This window comes from Mercenaria mercenaria, chromosome 12, assembly GCF_021730395.1.
Source record: "Mercenaria mercenaria strain notata chromosome 12, MADL_Memer_1, whole genome shotgun sequence".
In the NCBI taxonomy this organism is placed as follows: Eukaryota; Metazoa; Mollusca; class Bivalvia; order Venerida; family Veneridae; genus Mercenaria; species Mercenaria mercenaria.
In genome coordinates, this window is record NC_069372.1 from 27,801,124 (window position 1) to 27,824,921 (window position 23,798).

The window sequence follows — 23,798 nt, forward strand, 5'->3', positions numbered from 1 at the left end:
CAGCCATAAGAGAGGGGGTGGATAATTTGGTGGTATCTTGCCCAAAGATTGTAGCAAATTTAATGATATAAAAAAATAACGTTTAGTCACGTGGTTTGATCCCTCATTGGCGGTCCGTTTGAAGTTGAAATTAGTGTGAAATTACGATAAACAAGCCAATTAATCCTCCATAATTACCAATATATTTGTAAGTATGGCTTCAATACGGAAAGTACTACGAAGCGCCTGGTTGAACAAACGGTTTGAGGCAATAGAAGGCAAGGAAAACCAAGGTTACGTTGAAACTCCACACTCGAAACGCACACGCACGACGAAAGAGGTCAAAAGTCTGTCCGAAAGACCAGCAAGCATGCAATTTAGACGAAACAGCACTGTTACTCAGTCGGTGAGAGACGTCGTTGGAAACTTTAGGCAGGTAAGATCGCAATAGTTCTTATGCTTATGTGACTATGATCACAGAATTTCTGTGCCTGTGGTCGGGTGCGACACCTTATGTACCAGTCACTTTATGTATATCACTTGTTGCTATTTTCGCGTTACATCTGGTCTCGATCTGGTATTTGATTTTTGCGAGAACAACAATGTGCAGCGCTCTCTACAGTAAACAAATTTGACCTACTTTGAAAGCTGATTACGTTTCACACCCTATTTTTGTAAACGTAGGTAAATTATTTTTAAATGGCCTCGTCGATCATTTGACTAAGTAAAATCGTTAATGAATTGTGTGTTGTCCATATATTTGACAGAATTACACTTCCATTGTGTTAATTTTACATTGCAATAATTTTTTATGTCTTACTCACGAAATCTATTTTGAAAATTTAGGGGTCCTATACATTTTACACTTTCACAGGAAGCGCTTCATCAAGTCGGATGCCGTACCGCGAAATTAGAATTAACTCCCTTGGTGAAAGTGAAAGTCACATGCACCGGAAACATGATCGGTTTAAAAGTAAACAAGGACTAGAAAAATGATTTTCTGCTTGAAATAATAGTGGAAAAGAAAAGGTTTACGAAGTTAATAGGAAATAATAGCAACATAATATTGTTTTTCTTTCCTTTATTCATTTATTCCCTTAGTACCGCGAAAATAGGTGCAAACAGGCTACCAGACACTTTATGTACCACTTTGACACTTAGTGTACCACCTATATATTATATAGTAATTGTATCTCATTGTGTAGCACTGTCAATATGTGATAATTACCTGTGAAAACAACTTTGATTTAATCAGCTTAAGTCCATAGAATAGACTTCTAGACAATATAATTATGTACAGTAGGGCTGTTTAGATGTCCGGTAAATTGCAGCAGGGACTTTCAAAAATGAATTTTGAGTGACCCTGATTGCGGTAATCAAAATGAATACTAAGAAATGTATTTACATAGAGGAGATTATAATTTATCTTTTGAAACAGAAGATGATATTGAAAGTTTGTTCTGGTTTTTGTCGTTTCAGATAAATTGTAAATGACAGAAACAGAATTATTTACAATTATTTAATCCTGAGAAATACAAATTGCAAATTTGATAATAGTAAAAATTAATGTTGATAGAAATTAGCCATAATGAGATCGAAGCTTTATCAATATCATGTTTTTCTCAAACTGAAGAATTGAAATGTTTTTCATATTTTTAACATGGAATGAGTTTTACTTTTTAGCTCGACTATTCATAGAATAGTAGAGCTGTTGGACTCGCCCATGCGTTGGTGTCCCGATTTGGTTAAGTTTTTGAATGTAAGCTGGTATCTCAGCAACCACTTGTGGGAATGGATTGAAACTTCACACACTTATTCACTATGATAAACTGACTTACATTGCGTAGGTTCCATAACTCTATTTTCTTTTTTACAAAATTATGCCCCTTTTTTGACTTAGAAGTTTTTGGTTAAGCTTTTGTATGTAAGCTGGTATCTCAGTAACAACTTGTGGGAATGGATTGAAACTTCACACACTTATTTACTGTGATAAACTGACTTACATTGCACAGGTTCCATAACTCTATTTTGCTTTTTTACAAAATTATTTCCCTTTTTTGACTAAAATTTTTTGGTTAAGGTTTAAGGTTAAGCTGGTATCTCGGTACTCACTAATTGGAATGGATTGAAACTTCACACACTTGTTCACTGTCATGTTCTGACATGCAGTGCAAAGGGTCAATAACTCAACTTCGCATTTCAAAAAATTATGCCCCTTTTCCAACTTAGGAGTTTTGGGTTAAATTCTTATAATTTTATTATGTAAGCTGTATCTCAGTACCCACTAATGGGAATGAATTGAAGCTTCATATACTTGTCCACTGTCATGAGCTGATAAGCACTATGCAGGTTTCCATAACCCTATTTTGCTTTTTTACTATATTATGCCCCTTTTTCGACAAAGCTGTTGAATAGTCGAGCATTGCTGTCCTCCGACAGCTCTTGTTTATTTTCCTTGTTATGTCAGATCTTAACATTTAAAACTGCATTTACAGTTTACTTGTAGTTCTGACTTTGCAGGGTTCCTGCTGTCTGTCGCCAATGGTGCCAAATGCAACAAAATGTAAATTCTGGCTCTAAAAATCTTCAGTTGGCGAATTTCATTGGCGCCTACAGGATAATCGTCGATCTGATCTTCTGATCTTTCTCAAGGACGCAATAACGGATTATCTGATACAACACGAAGACAATACACAACGGGTCAATATCGATTTACACCTCGGGGCATAATTTAAAACTTCGCCGAGTCACTAGAGCGTTCCTCCACGCAAGAACGATTATCAGTCAATCTGATTCACCAAATTTAGCCCCGCCTACTTCTACGAAAGCAAATGAAACGAAATATTAACTGCGTGCTTTGTCTAATGCACCACCCTTTTTTTATGATGCAAAAAACGCAAGATAAATTATCAGTTTATTTTTAATGACAATCCTATTTGCCAAAGTAATCGACAATCGAGACAAAGAAAATGCCGGAAATAGTGACATGTTGAAGCGCGATCAAAACATATTATCCGATCGTAAATAGATAAATTTTGCGCAAGCGTAAAATATCATTGTTAAATAAATCTACGCATTCGTAAATTTCAGTTGCGGCCGTAAATCTACGCGTTAGTAAATTTCAGTCGCAGTCATATAATTTCAATCGAAGAGTTTTTGAGATACAAAATTAATGAATTTAAAGTAGTTCTTTTGGTTCTTTTACGTGCCCAGTGTAAAGCATTGATACAGGGGGATAATTTTAAAAAGCTCAACCCCAGAGCTACAAAACAAAGTGCTAATAATACATGTAGGTGGTATTTTCGCTATACAATAATATGTATGAAAGGAAATAGAAATTTAGATATATATATATATTGAAAATTAAGCATTTTAAAAAGCTTTTTAAAAGTTATAAAATAACACTGTTCTTCATAAATGACCTAAATAAATTTTGAAATAAAAAGAAAAAAGAATAAAGAGATACATATTCATGTTTTAAAAACATCTATTTAGTGAAAATGACCATTAAAGGGAGATAATTAAAAATCGCAAACTATATAAAGGGATAATTTAATAGATTGAGCAATTACTTTTGTTTAGAAAATGTTCTTGAAAATGGTTTAGAAGATTAAAAACTATTTTTGATTCAATGTGATATTAGGATAGACTGGTTCAAGAGCAAATTGCATGGTTACTGTAAAGAATCAAATGAAAAAGAGATTGAAAAAGAAAATGGTATGTCGCCCATCACAGACTGTCGGCTCCAACTTGAGAGCCACTGGCGCAAACTTTTCCTGATTGGCGAATTTATTGGCGCAAAGTGAAATTGACCCAGAGGAAACTCTGCTTTGGGTGTTATAATGCCTACCACATGTTTTCAACTTTTTGTTAACCATTTATTAGACTTTGAAACACATTCCAGTATATGTTTGTCACGTTTAGGCCATACCAAATTGATTTGTCGTTCGTCGGAACTACCGCATCAATGATTTCATTCCCGAGAAAAAGAAAAAAAAAATCACCCGCCCGCACGTACATAAAAATCGCCGAAAAAAATTTTTTTTTTCTGATTACGCGGTCAGGAATGATAACGGTAAACAGGTTTTATCGCTGTTTTAATGCGTCAAAGTGATATTGATCGGAATCCATGCGTTCGTAATACATGTAGCTGATGACACAAATTAAAAAAGTCAGGAATTATGGTGTTGTTCATCATTTGTTTTAAATCTGAAGTGTCTGTGCTAGTGCCACACATGTCCTTCGATGTACTGGTAGGTGATGAAGTAGGCACGTTCTACGATTGTTCAAATTATACAGTGAAAAGAACAAAGCCCGACTTGTAAGACGTGCACGGCCACGGGGATTCAAATTGAAAATATTTGGATTAAACATAGAAATATTGTTCAGATAAAGTTTTCAAACCATTTGTTATCAGTGTGTTTAGTTAAATATTTTAGATCTAGAGCCAAAGCCAGTGCTTTCTTGAAAAAAAAGTTTGTTCACAGATCCTGACTGATGGATCCATCACATTAATTGTCTCGGGCCCAAATCGTTTTGAACGTAACTTCTTTAGTACGGCAGTCAGATATTCTATCAAAATGCATATATTCATTTTTAAAAAGTGTTCAGCTTTTCAAATAAGTTGTGTAGATATAAAAAATAATTTATGTCGTATTGTAACCCCAATTTTTCCTGTTTGTATATTAATTGGCTGTGAATTGATTGAAAGAAAGAATCTGAAAAAAAAACAGACTTTCCCAACTCAAAATTTCTTGGTCAATCAAAGCACAACAAATAACACTTTTAAAGAGTGGCCATATTGGGATCATTTTTTGTCCGTCTGTTATCATTTTTGACTGAAATGAACCTCTACCACAAAAACTTAAGCTAAGCTTATCTGTTAAGAAATTATTCCAATGGATTCGAGCAGTGTCGAAGCATTTGTGTGCCCAACTCCGTTTGGTCTCATTGGTCAAGTGATTTATTACTTTCCCCTCACCTCTACCGTTTGGAGTTTCACTAGGGGCACAAAGTTGCTCATGTGTCGAAGCCATCTAACTGGGTTTCAGAAGATATGTTATTCCACTTGGGTGCCTGTTTTGTTTTAAATATTCCTCATCCTCTGCCGTTAAATGGGCACGCCTTCAGATTAATGTAGACCAATCAAAATTAAAAATAAGACACTCATCCCTCAGTAATTATAAATACAAAATAAAAACAAAGTGATTCAGTGAGTTTTAGCAAGAATTTATTTGCAAAACCATTCATGTAGTCTTTAAAACATACAGAAAAGCTATCTACCGTCTTAGTCACACTATAAATGTTTAAGTTCTGTGTTATTATTATTATTATTATTATTATTATACCAGATTTATATAGCGCCCTTTTCATGATCAATTTCACGTTCAAAGGCGCTTTACATAGTTCAAATGCAGCCACACAGGGCGCATAATTCATCCTCTACTAGTACAGACACAGAGCGATCTGACCAGAGGGACAGAGTGAGACAAAGCCCCCACGACAGAGAGATCAGAAATCAGATACAGGCTTGTCCGGCTAACTTAGCCTAGCTCATTGCGAATAGACAGCCTGGTTCTTTAACGTGCCCAGTGTATAGCACTGATACACGCAAGGATTGCCTGGGTTTCTGACCAGTACACCTCTAGTTGGGTGGGAAACACTGAAAAGCGTTTCTGAAAATTCCCGAGTAGCTGCCGGGGATCGAACCCCAGACCTCAGGATTGGAAGGCCAGTGTGCAAACCACTGAGCTATCCGTCTTAAAGAAATGTTAACTTCATGTATAATCATAACTGCAAAAAAAAAAAAAAAAAAAAAAAAAAAACCCGCTCGCTCCATGTAAAAGCTACCCGCCTCTGAAAAAATCAAAATTGAGAAAAAAAAAAAAAAAAAAAATTTCGCTCGCTCGCACCCATTTTTTTTGAAAATTTTCCGAAGAACTATGAATCAATTTGGTATGGCCTTATTGTCATAATTGATAAATTCAAATGTTGCAATATTTCAGAAATTAAAGAAGTCCACTCGTCAGAGGAAGCGTCTTCAAGATGGACCACATTCACCGATGACTCCTGCATCAAGATTTCGAAAATCTAAATCAAGTAAAAGGACATCAACCAGAAAAGGAGGTACATGTTCATCTTTAAATGTATAATGTTGACTCAAACACTTGAACAAAGTAGCGCATAGATCTGTACTAAATAAAGACAAGGTACATGTTCATCTTTAAATGTAATGTTGACTGAAACACTTGAACAAAGTAGCGCATAGATCTGTACTAAATAAAGACAGTGATGCAGCTGCAGATGTGGTTATTTAAGAAATAATTTATAGCAAAAAGAGTGTTTTAACACTATTTATGCATGGCCAGGCATAATTTATTTGTACAACGTATTACCGCCCGAGTGTATAAATAGTGTTAAAACACTTTTTTGCTATAAATTATTTAGATTTTAATATGCTCTTAATCTAAAACAGTAGAAAAGATACAGTAGCACTCTTTCTTGGTCGCAACAAAAACAGTGACATCATTCTAGCAAAGGGCGATAATTTTTAGCTCATCTGATTTTTTGAAAAAAAATAATGAGTTATTGTCATCACTTGAGCGGTTGTCGGTGTCGGCGTCGGCGTCTGCGTCGGCGTTGCCTGGTTCAGTTTTATGTTTGGGTCAGCTTTTCTCCTAAACTATCAAAGCTATTGCTTTGAAACTTACAACACTTGTTCACCATCATAAGCTGACCCTGTATAGCAAGAAACATAACTCCATCTTGCTTTTTGCAAGATTTATGGCCCCTTTTGTACTTAGAAAATATCAGATTTCTTGGTTAAGTTTTATGTTTAGGTCAACTTTTCTCCTAAACTATCAAAGCTATTGCTTTGAAACTTGGAATACTTGTTCACCATCATAAGCAGACCCTGTACATCAAGAAACATAACTCCATCTTCCTTTTTGCAAGATTTATTGCCCCTTTTGGACTTAGAAAATCAGTTTTCTTGGTTAAGTTTTATGTTTAGGTCAGCTTTTATCCAAAACTATCAAAGCTATTGCTTTAAAACTTGCAACACTTGTTCACCATCATAAGTTGACCCTGTACAGCAAGAAACATAACTCTATCCTGCTTTTTGCAAGATTTATGGCCCCTTTTGGACTTAGAAAATATCAGATTTCTTGGTTAAGTTTTATGTTTAGGTCAACTTTTTCTCTTAAACTATCAAAGCTATTGCTTTGAAACTTGCAACACTTGTTCACCATCATAAGCTGACCCTGTACAGCAAGCAACATAACTCCATCCTGCTTTTTGCAATAATTATTGCCCCTTTTGGACTTAGAAAATCATTTTCTTGGTTGAGTATTATGTTTAAGTCAACTTTTCTCATAAACTATCAAAGCTATTGCTTTAAAACTTGCAACAGTTTTTCACCATCATAAGTGGACACTGTACATCAAGAAACATAACTCTATCCTGCTTTTTGCAAGAATGATGGCCCTTTTTAGACTTAGAAAATCATGGGTAGGACAATATTTCTATTACACAAAAAAAATCAGATGAGCGTCAGCACCCGCAAGGCGGTGCTCTTGTTTATTCTTCGTTTTAAAAACCCTCCTACGACAAAATAAATTGGGGAATTCTATTTTTCTATTGGGGGAATTTCTATCAATTTATTTTTTTATTTCCTCCTCTGTCAGTATTCTTTATTTTTTACTCTATATTCCTTTCCTACAGTATAATAAAATTGGGATCTGAAATTTTATTTTTAATTTTATTCCCTCCTCCTACGACACTTGGGCAGTTCCACGGTTTGTAAAATGAACAATAAAAAAATAAAGGCCTAAGAGTGTTTTAACAGAGAAAAGCATATTAGAAAGTATAAATAAATATTCATCAAAGACAGAACCTCAAACTTTAAAATACTTACTTGTTTTTGTTTGATTTACATTTATTAGTTAAATATTACTTACAGTGTAATCACACAGAAATGAACCTTTACATTAAATTTTAATATGTAGGAAATAAAAATACAAACTTCAAGTAGGAACAATCTTTTTTAGATATATGTGTAGTTTACTGCATCAAAGTACGTAAACTGAAAAAATAAAATATCCTTTCCTGAAAAAGAGTTATTTGAGTTGAAAAAAATGATCACGGGTAAAATCGTATTTAAATATTTGGAAAAAATTGGAGACAACTCCGCTAAGGCTTAGGTGGCTATTGACCTAGACCTGATGCAAACTTTGTGCTTTTTACCTCTTGGCAGGGAAAAAGCATGCATAATTGCCACATGGATTAGCAATCTGAATAGATAATTATGTAAAGATCAAATAAGTTAATGCCCTTGGTGACATTTTCTGTGGTGAAATTTGTCATCAAACAGACAATTTTTTTGGAAAAGTCAAAACCAACGGAATTTCACAGGGTAAAATATGTTGAAAAGGCTACTGTTAGAAAGAGAACAATCTCTAGCTACTACCCATATATATGCGTCAAAGTATGGGAAAAATATCTAGAAATATGAGAAAATCAAAGAAATCAATTTCAGGACTGTTAGATGCATGACTGTGTTAGGAGTGTATATCAAAATCCCCTTGATCAAAATCCCCTCCACTGAAAAATGATTGGGTGTTACAAAATCCCTTTCATACTTCTGCAGTGGGTATCATAATCCCCTCTGTGATTTTCATTATAGATATATAGATATCAGTGCTCCAAATTATATTATGTTTGCTAAAGACATTATATTTACGTGCTTTATGCAATAGACTTTTAAATTGTATATAGTTGTATTTGAACTTGATGAAATAAGTAAAAATCACAGAGGGGATTATGATACCCCCTGCAAAAGTATGAAGGGGATTTTGTAACACCCTGTCATTTTTCAGTGAAGGGGATTTTGATCAAGGGGATTTTGATTGTCTCCCCTGTGTTATAATACATAACATTTAACATAGATAGGTTACTTTTCCTTTACACTGATATAAAATGGACAGGAGTAGGATTAACAAATGGTGTTCACTGAACAATTTCACTATATAAACAGATTGTTTCCCTTGTGTAAAGAAGGCTTAGGGTAAGTCTCTATAATATGAATGTTCATTTTCCTCTCTGTCAGAGATCAAGGTCACAGTGACTTGTTATTACATTCAGTGTGGTAATTTTTTTAAAGCTAATTTAGGGCTGATATTCAGCCCAATTCCCTTCGCAAAATAGGGGGAAGTAGAAAAAAGGGAGATTTTCAACTTTTTATGCCGTAGTCACATGCAGTATGTGTCGCAAAATTAGTCTTTAATGTCTTGGCGCTTGATTTATAACAATTTGCAAAGCACAATCAAGCGTTCAACAATTTTTGCAATAAAGTGAAAAGTGACATGGAGTTCTATACGAAAAAACTTAATTAAAACTGTGCACAGGGATCACAGAAAATTGATATTCTGTTTTTAAACAAACTATTTTGAAGTCTGCTTCTGAATCTGCAGCATCTAACAGCATATCTTATGGTGAAATACAACATGAACCATCTATGTCAGAAACTTTGTTCTCCCTGTCCCAGTACCAATGCCAGCTAGTGGTACAGAGTCTAAGAGGTAATATTGTCCGTCTTTGTTTAAAAGTCATTCAAATCAGGGTTGGCAAGTATTTCCCGGGGGCGGGAATTACCACAGGTATTTCCCGGTAATTCCCGTCCCGGGAAATGATCCAAATTTCACAAAAGTGGGAAATAGTGGGAAATACTCAATATTTGAAAAATTTTGGCATGAAAATTTACTTTACAGCTTCAGGCTAATAGATTACCTATACATTGTACAGGTAACTGATTATGACAATTGAGGGGCCAACATAGTGTGAAAAGAGTATTAGTCCCAGTTATTGTGAAAAGGTGTTAATAATGTATAATTAGGCATCACAATGTGATGCTCTGATTCTCAATAGTAATAGGCATTTTTGGTAAACAAAAAAGAAAAAAAAAACAATTGAAATAAAAATTTAGGACTTGATTTTAGTACATTTAGTGCTTAAAAAGAATATTTATATTATTTGTTTTTAATTGAGAGAAATATTTCATGTTAACTGAATTACATTTGTTTAAGTCTCTGCTCATACAATGAGATGTTGACTTTTCCTCACTATTTCCCACTTTTTTCCCGGGAATTCCCACTATTTTCCTGTATTTCCCGCTGTCCTGGTAAAAACTAGTATTTCCCGCTTTTATGCCAACCCTGATTCAAATACAGACATTATAATAATAATAATAATAATAATAAAGTCTTTATTTAACGAGGCAACACAGTTGGGTGTACCCAGTCTTCCCTGTGAGCCTCAAATGTACATATATACAGTAAACACAAATTAACAAATTAAAGTAAACAAAGTCATGAAGGGATTATAATGCAAAATAGCATATATAAGAGGATTACATGAAATTTACATAAGGAAGGTAATAGAATAAACAACATGGTTTTATGTAAAGTTACACTGAAAGCAAAAGTAATGAAACAAACAATATACAATTATTTGTTAATTATTTATAGTTGATAGTGAAACCCAGAGTGAGACTGATATTCTTGTCCCAGGTCCAAAATGAAAGGAGAATTAAAACTCAATTAGTTTCTTGTGCAAAATTTGTCATGCTTAACCCTGTGTCCTGTACAATGTACATAGTTTTGGTACATACGTCTGCTGAAATAAATTTATAATTCTAAAAACATAAAATAGATAAATGTACAAATAAAACAGTGTATCGCATTGTCATTCAGTTATAACAATGCATTTGAATTAATATTAATTATGTCTCCCACCACACAGTGGTGTGGGAGATACATTGATTTACTCCAGTCAAACATTTCTCATCCGATCTTCACCAAACTTGAACAAAATGTGTTTAACTATATGATATCAGCCAAGTTTGATAACTAGCCAAATCGGTCCAGGCATTTTGGAGTTATGGCCCTTGAATTACCGAAAGATCAGCCTTTTTACTCTTGCCCACTCTCTTAAGTCGAACATTTCTCATCCGATCTTCACCAATCTTGAACAAAATATGTTTAACTATAAGATATCAGCCAGGTTAGATAACTAGCCAAATCTGCTCATGCACTTTTGAATTATGGCCCTTGAATTACTGATTGGATCCACTCGTCCAGACCATCTAACTGGATCCACTCATCTAAACCATCTAGAGAAACTAGACACTTTTCATTGGGGCAGTTGCGAGAGACATGTCCAATTCAGGAGACTACAGTTTATAGACTCGTACCATTGGTTATAGGAGATTTGTAACTTAAAAAGATATATTTTGATTTAGTTTAACAATGTAAATTGTGTTTTTTAGGTTATCGAGAGGTGAGAATGTTCTCTCCATTCCAAATAGAAACACCCAAGTCACAAACAAAAATGGGCATCAGAGCCAGACCCAGATGGTAAGTATATTGTCATAGTGTATGACCTCATTAGTACTGATGGTGTCTGCTACAGTAGATTTATAATTCATAATCAGATCCCTCCTAGTAGTGTTTTGAAAAAGTTTTGTCACTTTTTGCTGAAACAATTCTTGTAGAGCAATATTTTTGTAATTCAGCTCATTGAAACATAATTTTTTTAATTGTAGCAAATGGTAAAGGGCATTTTTTTATTTATTAGTAATAGTGGTTGTTGTGGGGTATAGGTGAGAGGAGGGGGAGAATCATTTTGAATCATTTTTAGCTCAACTTTTCGAAGAAAAAGTAGAGCTATTGTACTCGCCCCTGCGTTGGCGTCGCCGTTGGTTAAAGTTTTTGATAAAGTCAAATATCTCTGTTACTATCAAAGCTATTGACTTGAAACTTAAAATACTTATTAACCATCAAAGTCTACACCAGGAGAAACAATCCCCATAACTCTGATTGAATTTTGACAGAACTATGCCCCTTTTTAACTTAGAATTTTTGGTTAAAATTTTTGATAAAGTCAAATATCTCAGTTACTATTAAAGCTTTTGACTTGAAACTCAAAACGGTTATTTACTATCAAAGTCTACACCAGGAGACACAATTCTCTTAACTTTGTTTGAATTTTGACGTAGTTATGCCCCTTGTTAACTTAGAATTTTTGGTTAAAGTTTTTGATAAAGTCAAGTATCTCTGTTACTATCAAAGCTTTTGACTTGAAACTTAAGATACTTGTTTACCATCAAAGTCTACACCACGAGAAACAATCCCCATAACTCTGATTCGAATTTTGACAGAATTATGTCCCTTTTTAACTTCGAATTTTTTGTTAAAATTTTTGATAAAGTCAAATATCTCTGTTACTATTAAAGCTTTTTACTTGAAACTCAAAATAGTTATTTACTATCAAAGTCTACACCAGGAGACACAATTCCCATAACTCTGATTGAATTTTGACAGAATTATGTCCATTTTTAACTTCGAATTTTTTTGTTAAAATTTTTGATAAAGTCAAATATCTCAGTTACTGTTAAAGCTTTTTACTTGAAACTCAGAATAGTTATTTACTATTAAAGTCTACACAAGGACACCCATAACTCTGATTTGAATTTTGACGTAGTTATGTCTTTTTAACTTGGATTTTTTTTACTGGCAAAGCTCTAATTCAGAGTCAGGCACTGAGAAAAGTCGAGCGCGCTGTCTTACGAACAGCTCTTGTATTCACACTGCTTTCTTTTCTTTCTGAGCATGGTTACCATCAAAATTCAACCTTGAGGAATGTTCGATTTTTTGCAGTGCCATTGATTTATCAGTGAAAAGTTTCAGAAAGTCATTGAAAATGTTATCCGTGGATCAAATTTGAAATTTATGGTTTAGTTTAAAAAGGGCTATCCTGTCAATTTATAATTTGGCAGAACTGTTGGAAGGGTGATTCTCTATCAAATGTTACCTGTTTAAGCATCATTCAGGTTCAGATTTAACGGATCTATGGCCATCTTGGGCCATTTTTTTTACATAGATAGAAAGCTTATTAGATTCACCAAAACTGTAATGTTATTTCTAGGCACGATGTGGAGACACCTACAAGACTGAGGAAAGAAGTGGAGGATCTTACTGCAAACATGCAGGCATTGGTCAACCTCACACCAGGAACACTTCAAACAAGAGCCGCTTCTAGAAGGTAACTTTACTCTATATGCACTTTATACATAATGTAAATACATATATCCACTCTAAACACTTTTAGCTCACTTTAACCAAAGGTTCATGGTGAGCTATTAGTCTAGGTGGATGGTGAAGTTTCCATGTTTATTGTCCATCATCTTCAATTTACATAAACATCTTTTCCTCTAAAACTACTGGTCATAATTACACCAACTTTGGTCTGAAGGAAAAGTCCTGTCTAAGATTTATTAATCCCCCGCCGTGGCGGAGGGATTATAGGAACGGTCTGCGTCCGTCCTTCCGTCCTTCTGTCCGTAACAAATTCGTGTCCGGTCCATATCTCCTAAACCCCTTAAAGGATTTTCATGAAACTTGGGTCAAATGATCACCTCATCAAGACCATGTGCAGAACCCATGAGTCAACCTTGTCGGTTCAAGGTCAAGGTCACAACTCAAGGTCAAAGGTTTGAGCCTGCCATTTTGTGTCCGCTCTATATCTCCTAAACCCGTTGAAGGAATTTTATAAAACTTGGGTCAAATGATCACCTCATCAAGACGATGTGCAGAACCCATGAGTCAGCCATGCCGGGTCAAGGTCAAGGTCACAACTCAAGGTCAAAGGTTTGAGCCTTCCATTTTGTGTCCGCTCTATATTTCTTAAACCCCTGGAAGGAATTTTATAAAACTTGGGTCAAATGATCACCTCATCAAGACGATGTGCAGAACCCATGAGTCAGTCATGCCGGCTCAAGGTCAAGGTCACAACTTAGGGTCAAAGGTTCATATCTCCTAAACCCCTTGAAGGATTTTCATGAAACTTGGGTCAAATGATCACCTCATCAAGACCATGTGCAGAACCCATGAGTCAACCTTGTCGGTTCAAGGTCAAGGTCACATCTCAAGGTCAAATGTTTCAGCCTGCCATTTTGTGTCCGCTCTATATCTCCTAAACCCCTTGAAGGAATTTTATAAAACTTGGGTCAAATGATCACCTCATCAAGACGATGTGCAGAACCCATGAGTCAGCCATGCCGTTCAAGGTCAAGGTCACAACTCAAGGTCAAAGGTTTGAGCCTTCCAGTTTGTGTCCGCTCTATATCTCTTAAACCCCTTGAAGGAATTTTATAAAACTTGGGTCAAATGATCACCTCATCAAGACGATGTGCAGAACCCATGAGTCAGTCATGCCGGCTCAAGGTCAAGGTCACAACTTAGGGTCAAAGGTTTGAACCTTCCATTTTGTGTGTGCTCTATATCTCCTAAACCCCTTGAAGGATTTTCATCAAACTTGGGTCAAACGATCACCTCATCAAGGTGATGTGCAGAACTTATGAGTCGGCCATGTCAGCTCAAGGTCAAGGTCACAACTGAAGGTCAAAGGTTTGAACCTTCCATTTCGTGTCCACTCTATATCTCCTAAACCCCTTGAAGGAATTTTATAAAACCTGGGTCAAATGATTACCTCATCAAGATGATGTGCAGAAATTATGAGTCAACCATGCCAGCTCAAGGTCAAGGTCACAACTAAGGGTCGAAGGTTTGAGCCTTCCATTTGGTGTCCACTCTGTATCTCCTGAAACCCTTGAAGGATTTTTATCAAACTTTTGTCAAATGATCACCTCATCAAGAACTCATGAGTCAGCCATGTCAACTCAAGGTCAAGGTCACAACTGAAGGTCAAAGGTTTCAGCTCTTTATCTTCTAAACCCCTTGAAGGATTTTCATGAAACTTTGGTCAAATGATCACCTCATCAAGACGCTGTGCAGAATTCATGAGTCAGCCGTGTCAGTTCAAGGTCAGGGTCACAGCTAAAATCAAAGGTTTTACCCTTTCACTATCCATAGCAGTGGCGGGGGATTTAGCTGTCTTTCAGACTGCCTTGTTCAAATTGTTCCGATTGACCCCATTTAAAGTTGCTGGAGCTAAAAATAGAAAAAAAACTTAAACCACTTAATTTCATGAATGTCTTAGTGGATCTTCATCAAAGTTGGTCTGTAGCCACATTGTAAGGTCTCTCTCAGTTTTGTTCTAAAGGAGGCAGTTACCTCCAGACCTGGGTCCAATTACAATTATAATTTAATTAATTATAATTAATTACAGTTTTTCAATGAATTAAAAATAATTAATAATTGAGACAAAAATCAATTATTATGTCTCCCCCAGGAGACATATTGTTTTTGCCCTGTCCGTCCGTACGTCCGTACGTCACACTTCATTTCCGAGCAATAACTGGAGAACCATTTGACCTAGAACCCTCAAACTTCATAGGGTTGTAGGGCTGCTGGAGTAGACGACCCCTATTGTTTTTGGGGTTACTCCATCAAAGGTCAAGGTCACAGGGGCCTGAACATTGAAAACCATTTCCGATCAATAACTAAAGAACCACTTAATCCCGAATGTTGAAACTTCATAGGATGATTGGTCATGAAGAGTAGATGACCCCTATTGATTTTGGGTTCACTCTGTCAAAGGTCAAGGTCACAGGGGCCTGAACATTGAAAACCATTTCCAATCAATAACTAGAGAACCACTTGACCCAGAATGTTGAAACTTCATAGGATGATTGTACATGCAAAGTAGATGACCCCTGTCGATTTTGGGGTCACTCCATTAAAGGTCAAGGTCTCAGGGGCCTGAACATTGAAAACCATTTCCGGTCAATAACTTGAGAACCACTTGACCCAGAATGTTGAAACTTAATAGGATGATTGGTCATGCAGAGTAGATGATCCCTATTGATTTTGGGGTCACTCTGTGAAAGGTCAAGGTCACAGGGGCCCGAACATTGAAAACCATTTCCGGTCAGTAACTTGAGAACCACTTGACCCAGAATGATGAAACTTCATAGGATGATTGGTCATGCAGAGTAGATGACCCCTAACGATTTTCGGGTCACTCTGTTAAAGGTCAAGGCCACAGGGGCCTGAACATTGAAAACCATTTCCAATCAATAACTAGAGAACAACTTGACCAAGAATGTTGAAACTTCATAGGATGATTGTACATGCAAAGTAGATGACCCCTGTCGATTTTGGGGTCACTCCATTAAAGGTCAAGGTCACAGGGGCCCGAACATTGAAAACCATTTCCGGTCAATAACTTGAAAACCACTTGACCCAGAATGTTGAAACTTCATAGGATGATTGGTCATGCAGAGTAGATGACCCCTAATGATTTTGGGGTCACTCTGTGAAAGGTCAAGGTCACAGGGGCCCGAACATTGAAAACCATTTCCGATCAATAACTTGAGAACCACTTGACCCAGAATGTTGAAACTTCATAGGATGATTGAACATGCAGAGTAGATGACCCCTATTGATTTTGGGGTCAGTCTATTAAAGGTCAAGGTCATAGTGACCTGTTCATGTAAAATCATTTTTTTGAAATAACTTGAGAACTACTTGACCTACAATGTTGAAACTTAATAGGATGATTAGACATGCAGAGTAGATGACCCCTATTTATTTTGAGGTCACTTGATGAAAGGTCAAGGTCACAGGAGCCTGAACAGTGACTTGAGAACCACTAGGCCAAGAGTGTTGAAATTTAGTGGGATGACTGGACATGCCAAGTAGATGATCCCTATTGCAGCCAACCATCAGTGTCTCTTTGACTTTCGCTCCTGACCCCTATTGACTTCTTGCCTATAGCACTTTGCATTGGGGGAGACATGCGCTTTTTTACAAAAGCATCTTCTAGTTTTAATTGTAATTAATTAATTAAAATCCAAACAAATGCAAAATAATTGTCAATTAAATTCAATTACTTTTCAATTACATGTAGCAAACTTCTCACAAACATTTGGCGATTAAATACTGGCAAAAATACAGGTTATTGTGCAGTAGCTTGTATCACCTGTGGGTATAAATTTCACCCTTGCTGGTCATCTAAAGGGGTATTAATCTGGATATGTACCTGAAACTGTTGCTAGACCACTGATGAATATTAAGCCATTTAATTACAATAACTAGTAGTATAATTAGCCTGAAGGAAGAGAATGTGATGTCATCAGTTGTACAGAGTAGGTAAGTAAGAAGTGTTTACAAGCTCTGTGGTCAATGTAGGGTATAAAACAGACGGAGTAGGGCACTTACAGACAGTAACTTTGAAGCATTAATGTTTTTGAAATACAATAAGGACTTATAAACAAGCTACTGCATCATAAAGCTGTGAATGGTGTTCACTGACAGACAGTAAACTTTGAGGTGTTAGGTTTTTGAAATTCAATAAGCACTTATAAATATACGCATCACTAATATGTCTTTGATAGTAACATCATGATTCTATTTGTGAATATATTGCCAAATAATTAAATATAATTAATTATTTTCCTTAAAATAATTGTAATTTAATTGCAGCATTTCTATTTTAATTGTAATTAATTAATTACTTTTGAAAATAATTGAACCCAGGTCTGGTTACCTCTTTTTAAAGGTGGTTAATTGGAGTTTGATCATGTAATGGATTTGTTCAAAAGTTTAACAAATGATCATTTTCACTTATCTGTGTTCACCGAGTGATTACTACATGTAACTTAAATTAGCATAAAGACTGAATGACAAACAAAAGAACACGCAAACTAACCTGTTTATAAGTAATACAGCGCCAGAAATGTATATGTAATTCAATTGCAATTAATTACAATTACATTTTTAGCTCATCTGATTTTTAGCTCACCTGTCACAAAGTGTCAAGGTGAGCTTTTGTGATCGTGCGGTGTCCGTCGTCCGTCCATGCGTGCGCCCGTAAACTTTTGCTTGTGACCACTCTAGAGGTCACATTTTTCATGGGATCTTTATGAAAGTTGGTCAGAATATTCATCTTGATGATATCTAGGTCAAGTTCGAAACTGGGTCACGTGCCATCAAAAACTAGGTCAGTAGGTCTAAAAATAGAAAAACCTTGTGACCTCTCTAGAGGCCATATATTTCACAAGATCTTCATGAAAATTGGTCAGAATGTTCACCTTGATGATATCTAGGTCAAGTTCGAAACTGGGTCACGTGCCATCAAAAACTAGGTCAGTAGGTCTAAAAATAGAAAAACCTTGTGACCTCTCTAGAGGCCATATATTTCCTAAGATCTTCATGAAAATTGGTCAGAACGTTCACCTTGATGATATCTAGGTCAAGTTCGAAACTGGGTCACGTGCCGTCAAAAACTAGGTCAGTAGGTCAAATAATAGAAAAACCTTGTGACCTCTCTAGAGGCCACATTTTTCATGGGATCTGTATGAAAGTTGGTCTGAATGTTCACCTTGATGATATCTAGGTCAAGTTCGAAACTGGGTCACGTGCAGTCACAAACTAGTCCAGTAGGTATAAAAATAGAAAAACCTTGTGACCTCTCTAGAGGCCATATATTTCATGAGATCTTCATGAAAATTGGTCAGAATGTTCACCTTGATGATATCTAGGTCAAGTTCGAAAGTGGGTCACGTGCCATCAAAAACTAGTATGAAAGTTGGTCTGAATGTTCATCTTGATGATATCTAGGTCAGTTTCGAAAGAGGGTCATGTGCCATCAAAAACTAGGTCAGTAGGTCAAATAATAGAAAAACCTTGTGACCTCTCTAAAGGCCATATTTTTCATGGAATCTGTATGAAAGTTGGTCTGAATGTTCATCTTGATGATATCCAGGTCAAGTTCGAAACAGGGTCATGTGCGGGCAAAAACTAGGGCAGTAGGTCTAAAAACAGAAAAACTTTGTGACCTCTCTAGAGGCCATACTTGTGAATGGATCTCCATAAAAATTGGTCAGAATGTTCACCTTGATGATATCTAGGTCAAGTTCGAAAGTGGGTCACGTGCCATCAAAAACTAGTATGAAAGTTGGTCTGAATGTTCATCTTGATGATATCTAGGTCAGTTTCGAAAGAGGGTCATGTGCCATCAAAAACTAGGTCAGTAGGTCAAATAATAGAAAAACCTTGTGACCTCTCTAAAGGCCATATTTTTCATGGAATCTGTATAAAAGTTGGTCTGAATGTTCATCTTGATGATATCCAGGTCAAGTTCGAAACAGGGTCATGTGCGGGCAAAAACTAGGGCAGTAGGTCTAAAAACAGAAAAACCTTGTGACCTCTCTAGAGGCCATACTTGTGAATGGATCTCCATAAAAATTGGTCAGAATGTTCACCTTGATGATATCTAGGTCAAGTTTGAAACTGGGTCATGTGCCTTAAAAAACTAGGTCAGTAGGTCAAATAATAAAAAAAACTTGTGACCTCTCTTGAGGCCATACTTTTCATGGGATCTGTATGAAAGTTGGTCTGAATGTTCATCTTGATGATACCTAGGTCAAGTTTGAAACTGGGTCAACTGCGGTCAAAAACTAGGTCAGTAGGTCTAAAATTATTAAAATCTTTTGACCTCTCTAGAGGCCATATTTTTCAATGGATTTTCATGAAAATTGATCTGAATGTTCACCTTGATGATATCTAGGTCAGTTTCGAAACTGGGTTATGTGCGGTCAAAAACTAGGCCAGTAGGTATAAAAATAGAAAAACCTTGTGACCTCTCTAGAGGCCATATTTTTCATGAGATCTTCATGAAAATTAGTGAGAATGTTTACCTTGATGATATCTAGGTAAAATTCAAAACAGGGTCACGTACCTTCGAAAACTAGGTCAACAGGTCAAATAATAGAAAAACCTTGTGACCTCTCTAGAGACCATATTTTTAAATGGATCTTCTTGAAAATTGGTCAGAATTTTTATCTTGATAATATCTAGGTCAAGTTCAAAACTGGGTCACATGAGCTCAAAAACTAGGTCACTATGTCAAATAATAGAAAAAACGACGTCATACTCAAAACTGGGTCATGGAGGAAGAGGTGAGCGATTCAGGACCATCATGTTTGGAAAGTGATTGTCATCACTTGATCAGCGTCGGCGTTGCTTGGTTAAGTTTTATGTTTATGTCAGCTTTTCTCCTAAACTATCAAAGCTATTGTTTTAAACTTGCAACACTTGTGCACCATCAATAGCTGACTCTGTACAGCAAGAAACATAACTCCATCCTGCTTTTTGCAAGAATTATGGCCCCTTTTGGACTTAGAAAATCAGATTTGGTTAAGTTTTATGTTTAGGTCAGCTTTTCTCCTAAACTATCAAAGCTATTGCTTTAAAACTTGCAACACTTGTTCACCAAAAGCTGACTCTGTACAGCAAGAAACAGAAGTCAATCCTGCTTTTTGTAAGAATTATGGCCCCTTTTGGACTTGGGAAATATCAGATTTCTTTGTTAAGTTTTGTGTTTAGGTCAGCTTTTCTCCTTAACGGTCAAAGCTAATGCTTTATAACTTGGAGCAATTATTCACCACTAAAAGCTGACTATGCACAGCAAGTACCGTAACTCTACATTGCTTTTTAAGAATTATGGCCCCTTTTGGACTTAGAAAATCATGGGTATGACAATATTTCTATTATACGGAGACAAAAACTTCAGATAAGCGTCTGCACTTGCAAGGCGGTGCTCTTGTTAATTACCGTAGGTGATTACCAGGTTTGGTATTAGCAGAAATCATAAAATGACCTTTTCAAGTTGTTTTTACATGACACTTCACAATTGTTTATTACAGGTCACTACAGTCTGCTTCTCCACTTACTAATGGTTCTCTGAAGACACCAAAGTCAAATCGTAAAGCAGTGATAACAACAGTGAGAAGACAGGAACAGATAACAGAAATATAACTGTGTTTATGTTACACTTTGCCACTGAGAGTGTAAAGCTTTATATATATATAAACTTCAATGTCTGGATAGTGAATCTCATGACATCTTGGTGCTTCAGGGTAGGGAATTCATGACTGTTTTGGTGCTATATAATCAATTTTTTAAGTCCAGTAAATTCAAGGGTAATTCTAATTAAAAGAAGTGTATATTCAATTTACACTTGTACACTGATGAACATGTGTATGATTTCTCAATGTCTATGATTATATATTCTCATTCTTTACCTATTTTTCTCTTCCAGTCAGGGATTTTCATTTGTACCATGTTACCGTCCATTATGTTTTTTGTTTTTGGTACATTATATTCCGTAATGGACAACGCAACAGTTTTTATTGGAATATTCATGTTAACTAAACAGTAAAAGCTGTTGACAGAAAAAAAGTATCCAAATGAGTATCAACATAATAAATGCTCAAAGCAGTTCGATTCTATACATTCATGCCTGTCTGATAGTTTATAGAATTTTTACTGAGAAAAATAAACATAAAATAAAAAAATTATTTAACATTGTACAAAATGTTAAAAAAGCTAATATTACAAGGAATTTAGTTTAGTTGCTACAAATTTTTCTTTAAAAGTATGTCATACTATTAGAATGAAATGCTGTAATATATATCAATATATTGCCAACTATTGTTTATAATAATATAATCATTACAATAGATATTTTATGTACATGTATGCTATATGTATATACTGAAATTTTAAAATGCCTGTCTTTGCAAACAATTCAGACAAATAGATATTGCTTTTAAAACTGTGCACAATAATAGCCGGTAACCAGCCAGAACTCAAGCCTTTGGTTGGCAGTATGTGAGCACATTATTTAAACTTGACCAATCATGTAGTAGTATTCTGAGATTGATCTCAGCTTTTGGCTTTTATTATGCTAGACCATCTTATCTGATCACGATTTCTATTACAGTGGAGTTAAGGAATTTTTGAAAGTTGAACAGAGTGTAGAGCTGCAAGTAATTTTGGCAGAAATGAAATTAATAACGGTACTAAGTTCCTTTCTGAACATAATTTTTTTCACAAAATCACCATTTTGAGGGCCATTTCTTGCTTTAAATCAGATTACTTTTTCTTTCCTTGTAAATTATTTGGCTCCAGTTTTATCAAGGAAGGTAGCTAATTTTGAAACCAGTTATTGCCAGTAACCTTGTCAACACATAATATACTCAAACTGGCCAGAATTTAGTGCTATATGAAATAGCTATTCTAGTCTGTTTATAGTTAGTCACTGTTTTATATATTGTACATATGAATTTACCTTTCTAAATATCTCGTTCTTTCTTTCTATTCTTTTAAAAGCACAGACTTTGACCTAATCACTATTTATAGATAAAAATTTCACTTTTTGATAGAAAGATCTTCCATCTAAATTGTATTGGTGTGACATTAAACCCAACAAAAAACAAAATATTGATTAAGAAGGGCAAATATTCAAGTTGTCGTAACTATGTGGTAAGCATTCAGCTGAAATACAACAATGAACAAGCTTGAAGAAACTGTGAAGTTCCAATTTGAAAGCTAAAACCCAAATTTCATTGTTCATTTAAAATGATGATTAATATGGACCCTGATCTTAATATCAAATTAGAGTCTTTTAACATTACTTTAAAAGACAATTTATAGGAATTGTAGTCTGTGCTTATTTCATCTTTCAGTCTTTATTCTTTCTGTTTTTCTGCTTCCAAAGTTTGTACATTTTGCATTAGAATATTGTGCAATGTATTTTCATGATCTTATTTTTTTTTTGTCTTTGTAGTTCATTTTAATTGTTTGTCATGTGTTAAAGAATTGGAGCTTCATTCATAGACAAAAGATATGCATAGAGCTTATTTTTGTAACTGTTATTTTATGGGGGGGGGGTAAATCATCTGCCAAAAAAGATAGTGCAATTTTTGAATACTATCTCGTACATACAGGAAGAAAAAACAAACTTTATCTTCCTTTCCATATATTAAGAACAAAGTTTATTTCTGACCAAGTTTTTACCAAACATTTTACACCAGTGTCTGAAGTGTCATATTTGATTGGCTAATTCATGTTAAATATTTGAAATTGACCAATGGCAAAGCATTTGGAGACTGGTCTCTAAACACAGTTTTAATAACCTTAAGAGCGTAGACATTTTACAAAATTTGAAGTAGAATTTGTATATAATAGACTTTTGGTATGCTTGTCGTCTTAGTAAGAAGTGATGTATTTGTCTGTGTCATGCATATTCAATAGATATATCTATATAGATATCAGAAATTCAGATAGTGAACATCAATCCTCTTTTGACAAATTTGTGATAAAATACTCATTGTAGAAGACTATGTACTGTTTTTTTGTTGTTGTTTTTTTATTTGTGTTTTTTTTTTCTATGTCATTTTAGTAAGTTACCTGTGCTGGAAGGTAGGGTATTTTGGTCAACTATCCTCCATCCATCAGTATTTTTACTAGTAACACATTTCATACATCATTGTAGAGCTTTCCTGGAGATGTAATGTCCACAAGATCTTGGCTAAGTTTTATAATTTTTACATTCATTAACATTAATGTTGCAACCCTTGAATAAGTCAAAATTGTTATTGTTAACAAATTAGAGACCACTTTCTTGAAAATTTACACAGAATGTATCAAATGTGGTCTTTTAAATCTGGCGATCAGGCTTGCTGTATTATCACCAGTTGTTACTCTGAAATAAGTCAAAAGGCATTTTTCATGAAACTTAATTCTGAATAAATATAGCTAATATATGATACTAATTGGTTGCTTTAATATTGTCTAAAGGTAACTGATTTCTACAATATTCAGGTGAGTGATATAGGGCCATCACATCCATCTCGTTTAAGTATTGTTGTTGTATTCCACATTATGTTCTCTAGGTTTGTTTTATGGTGTTTTACTGACTTTTTTTACTGCAGAAATTGTATGTTCTGAAGTGTTTTAGTGTTCTTATTCTGTTGTTTTTTTTGTGTTTTTTTTTTCGTTTTATATAATGTTTTA

The 23,798-nt window shown here is 35.2% G+C and overlaps 1 protein-coding gene across 1 annotated transcript; it reads left to right on the forward strand.

The window, feature by feature from the left end:
* Window positions 1–92: 92 nt before the first annotated feature.
* LOC123533944 (uncharacterized) lies at window positions 93–22,664 on the forward strand. The gene is made up of 5 exons (XM_045315936.2): window positions 93–415; window positions 5,985–6,105; window positions 11,303–11,390; window positions 12,961–13,077; window positions 20,645–22,664. The coding sequence occupies exons 1-5, from the start codon at window positions 194–196 to the stop codon at window positions 20,754–20,756; spliced, it is 660 nt and encodes a 219-aa protein (XP_045171871.2). The 5' UTR covers window positions 93–193; the 3' UTR covers window positions 20,757–22,664.
* Window positions 22,665–23,798: the final 1,134 nt, after the last annotated feature.

What these genes read in the sequence shown, in the direction of transcription:
- LOC123533944 (XM_045315936.2), top strand. Translation starts at nt 194, where the DNA reads ATGGCTTCAATACGGAAAGTACTACGAAGCGCCTGGTTGAACAAACGG. An exon ending in ATCAGAGCCAGACCCAGATG is followed by an intron (nt 11,391 to 12,960) that starts GTAAGTATATTG and finishes TGTTATTTCTAG; the next exon opens with GCACGATGTGGAGACACCTA. An exon ending in ACAAGAGCCGCTTCTAGAAG is followed by an intron (nt 13,078 to 20,644) that starts GTAACTTTACTC and finishes TGTTTATTACAG; the next exon opens with GTCACTACAGTCTGCTTCTC.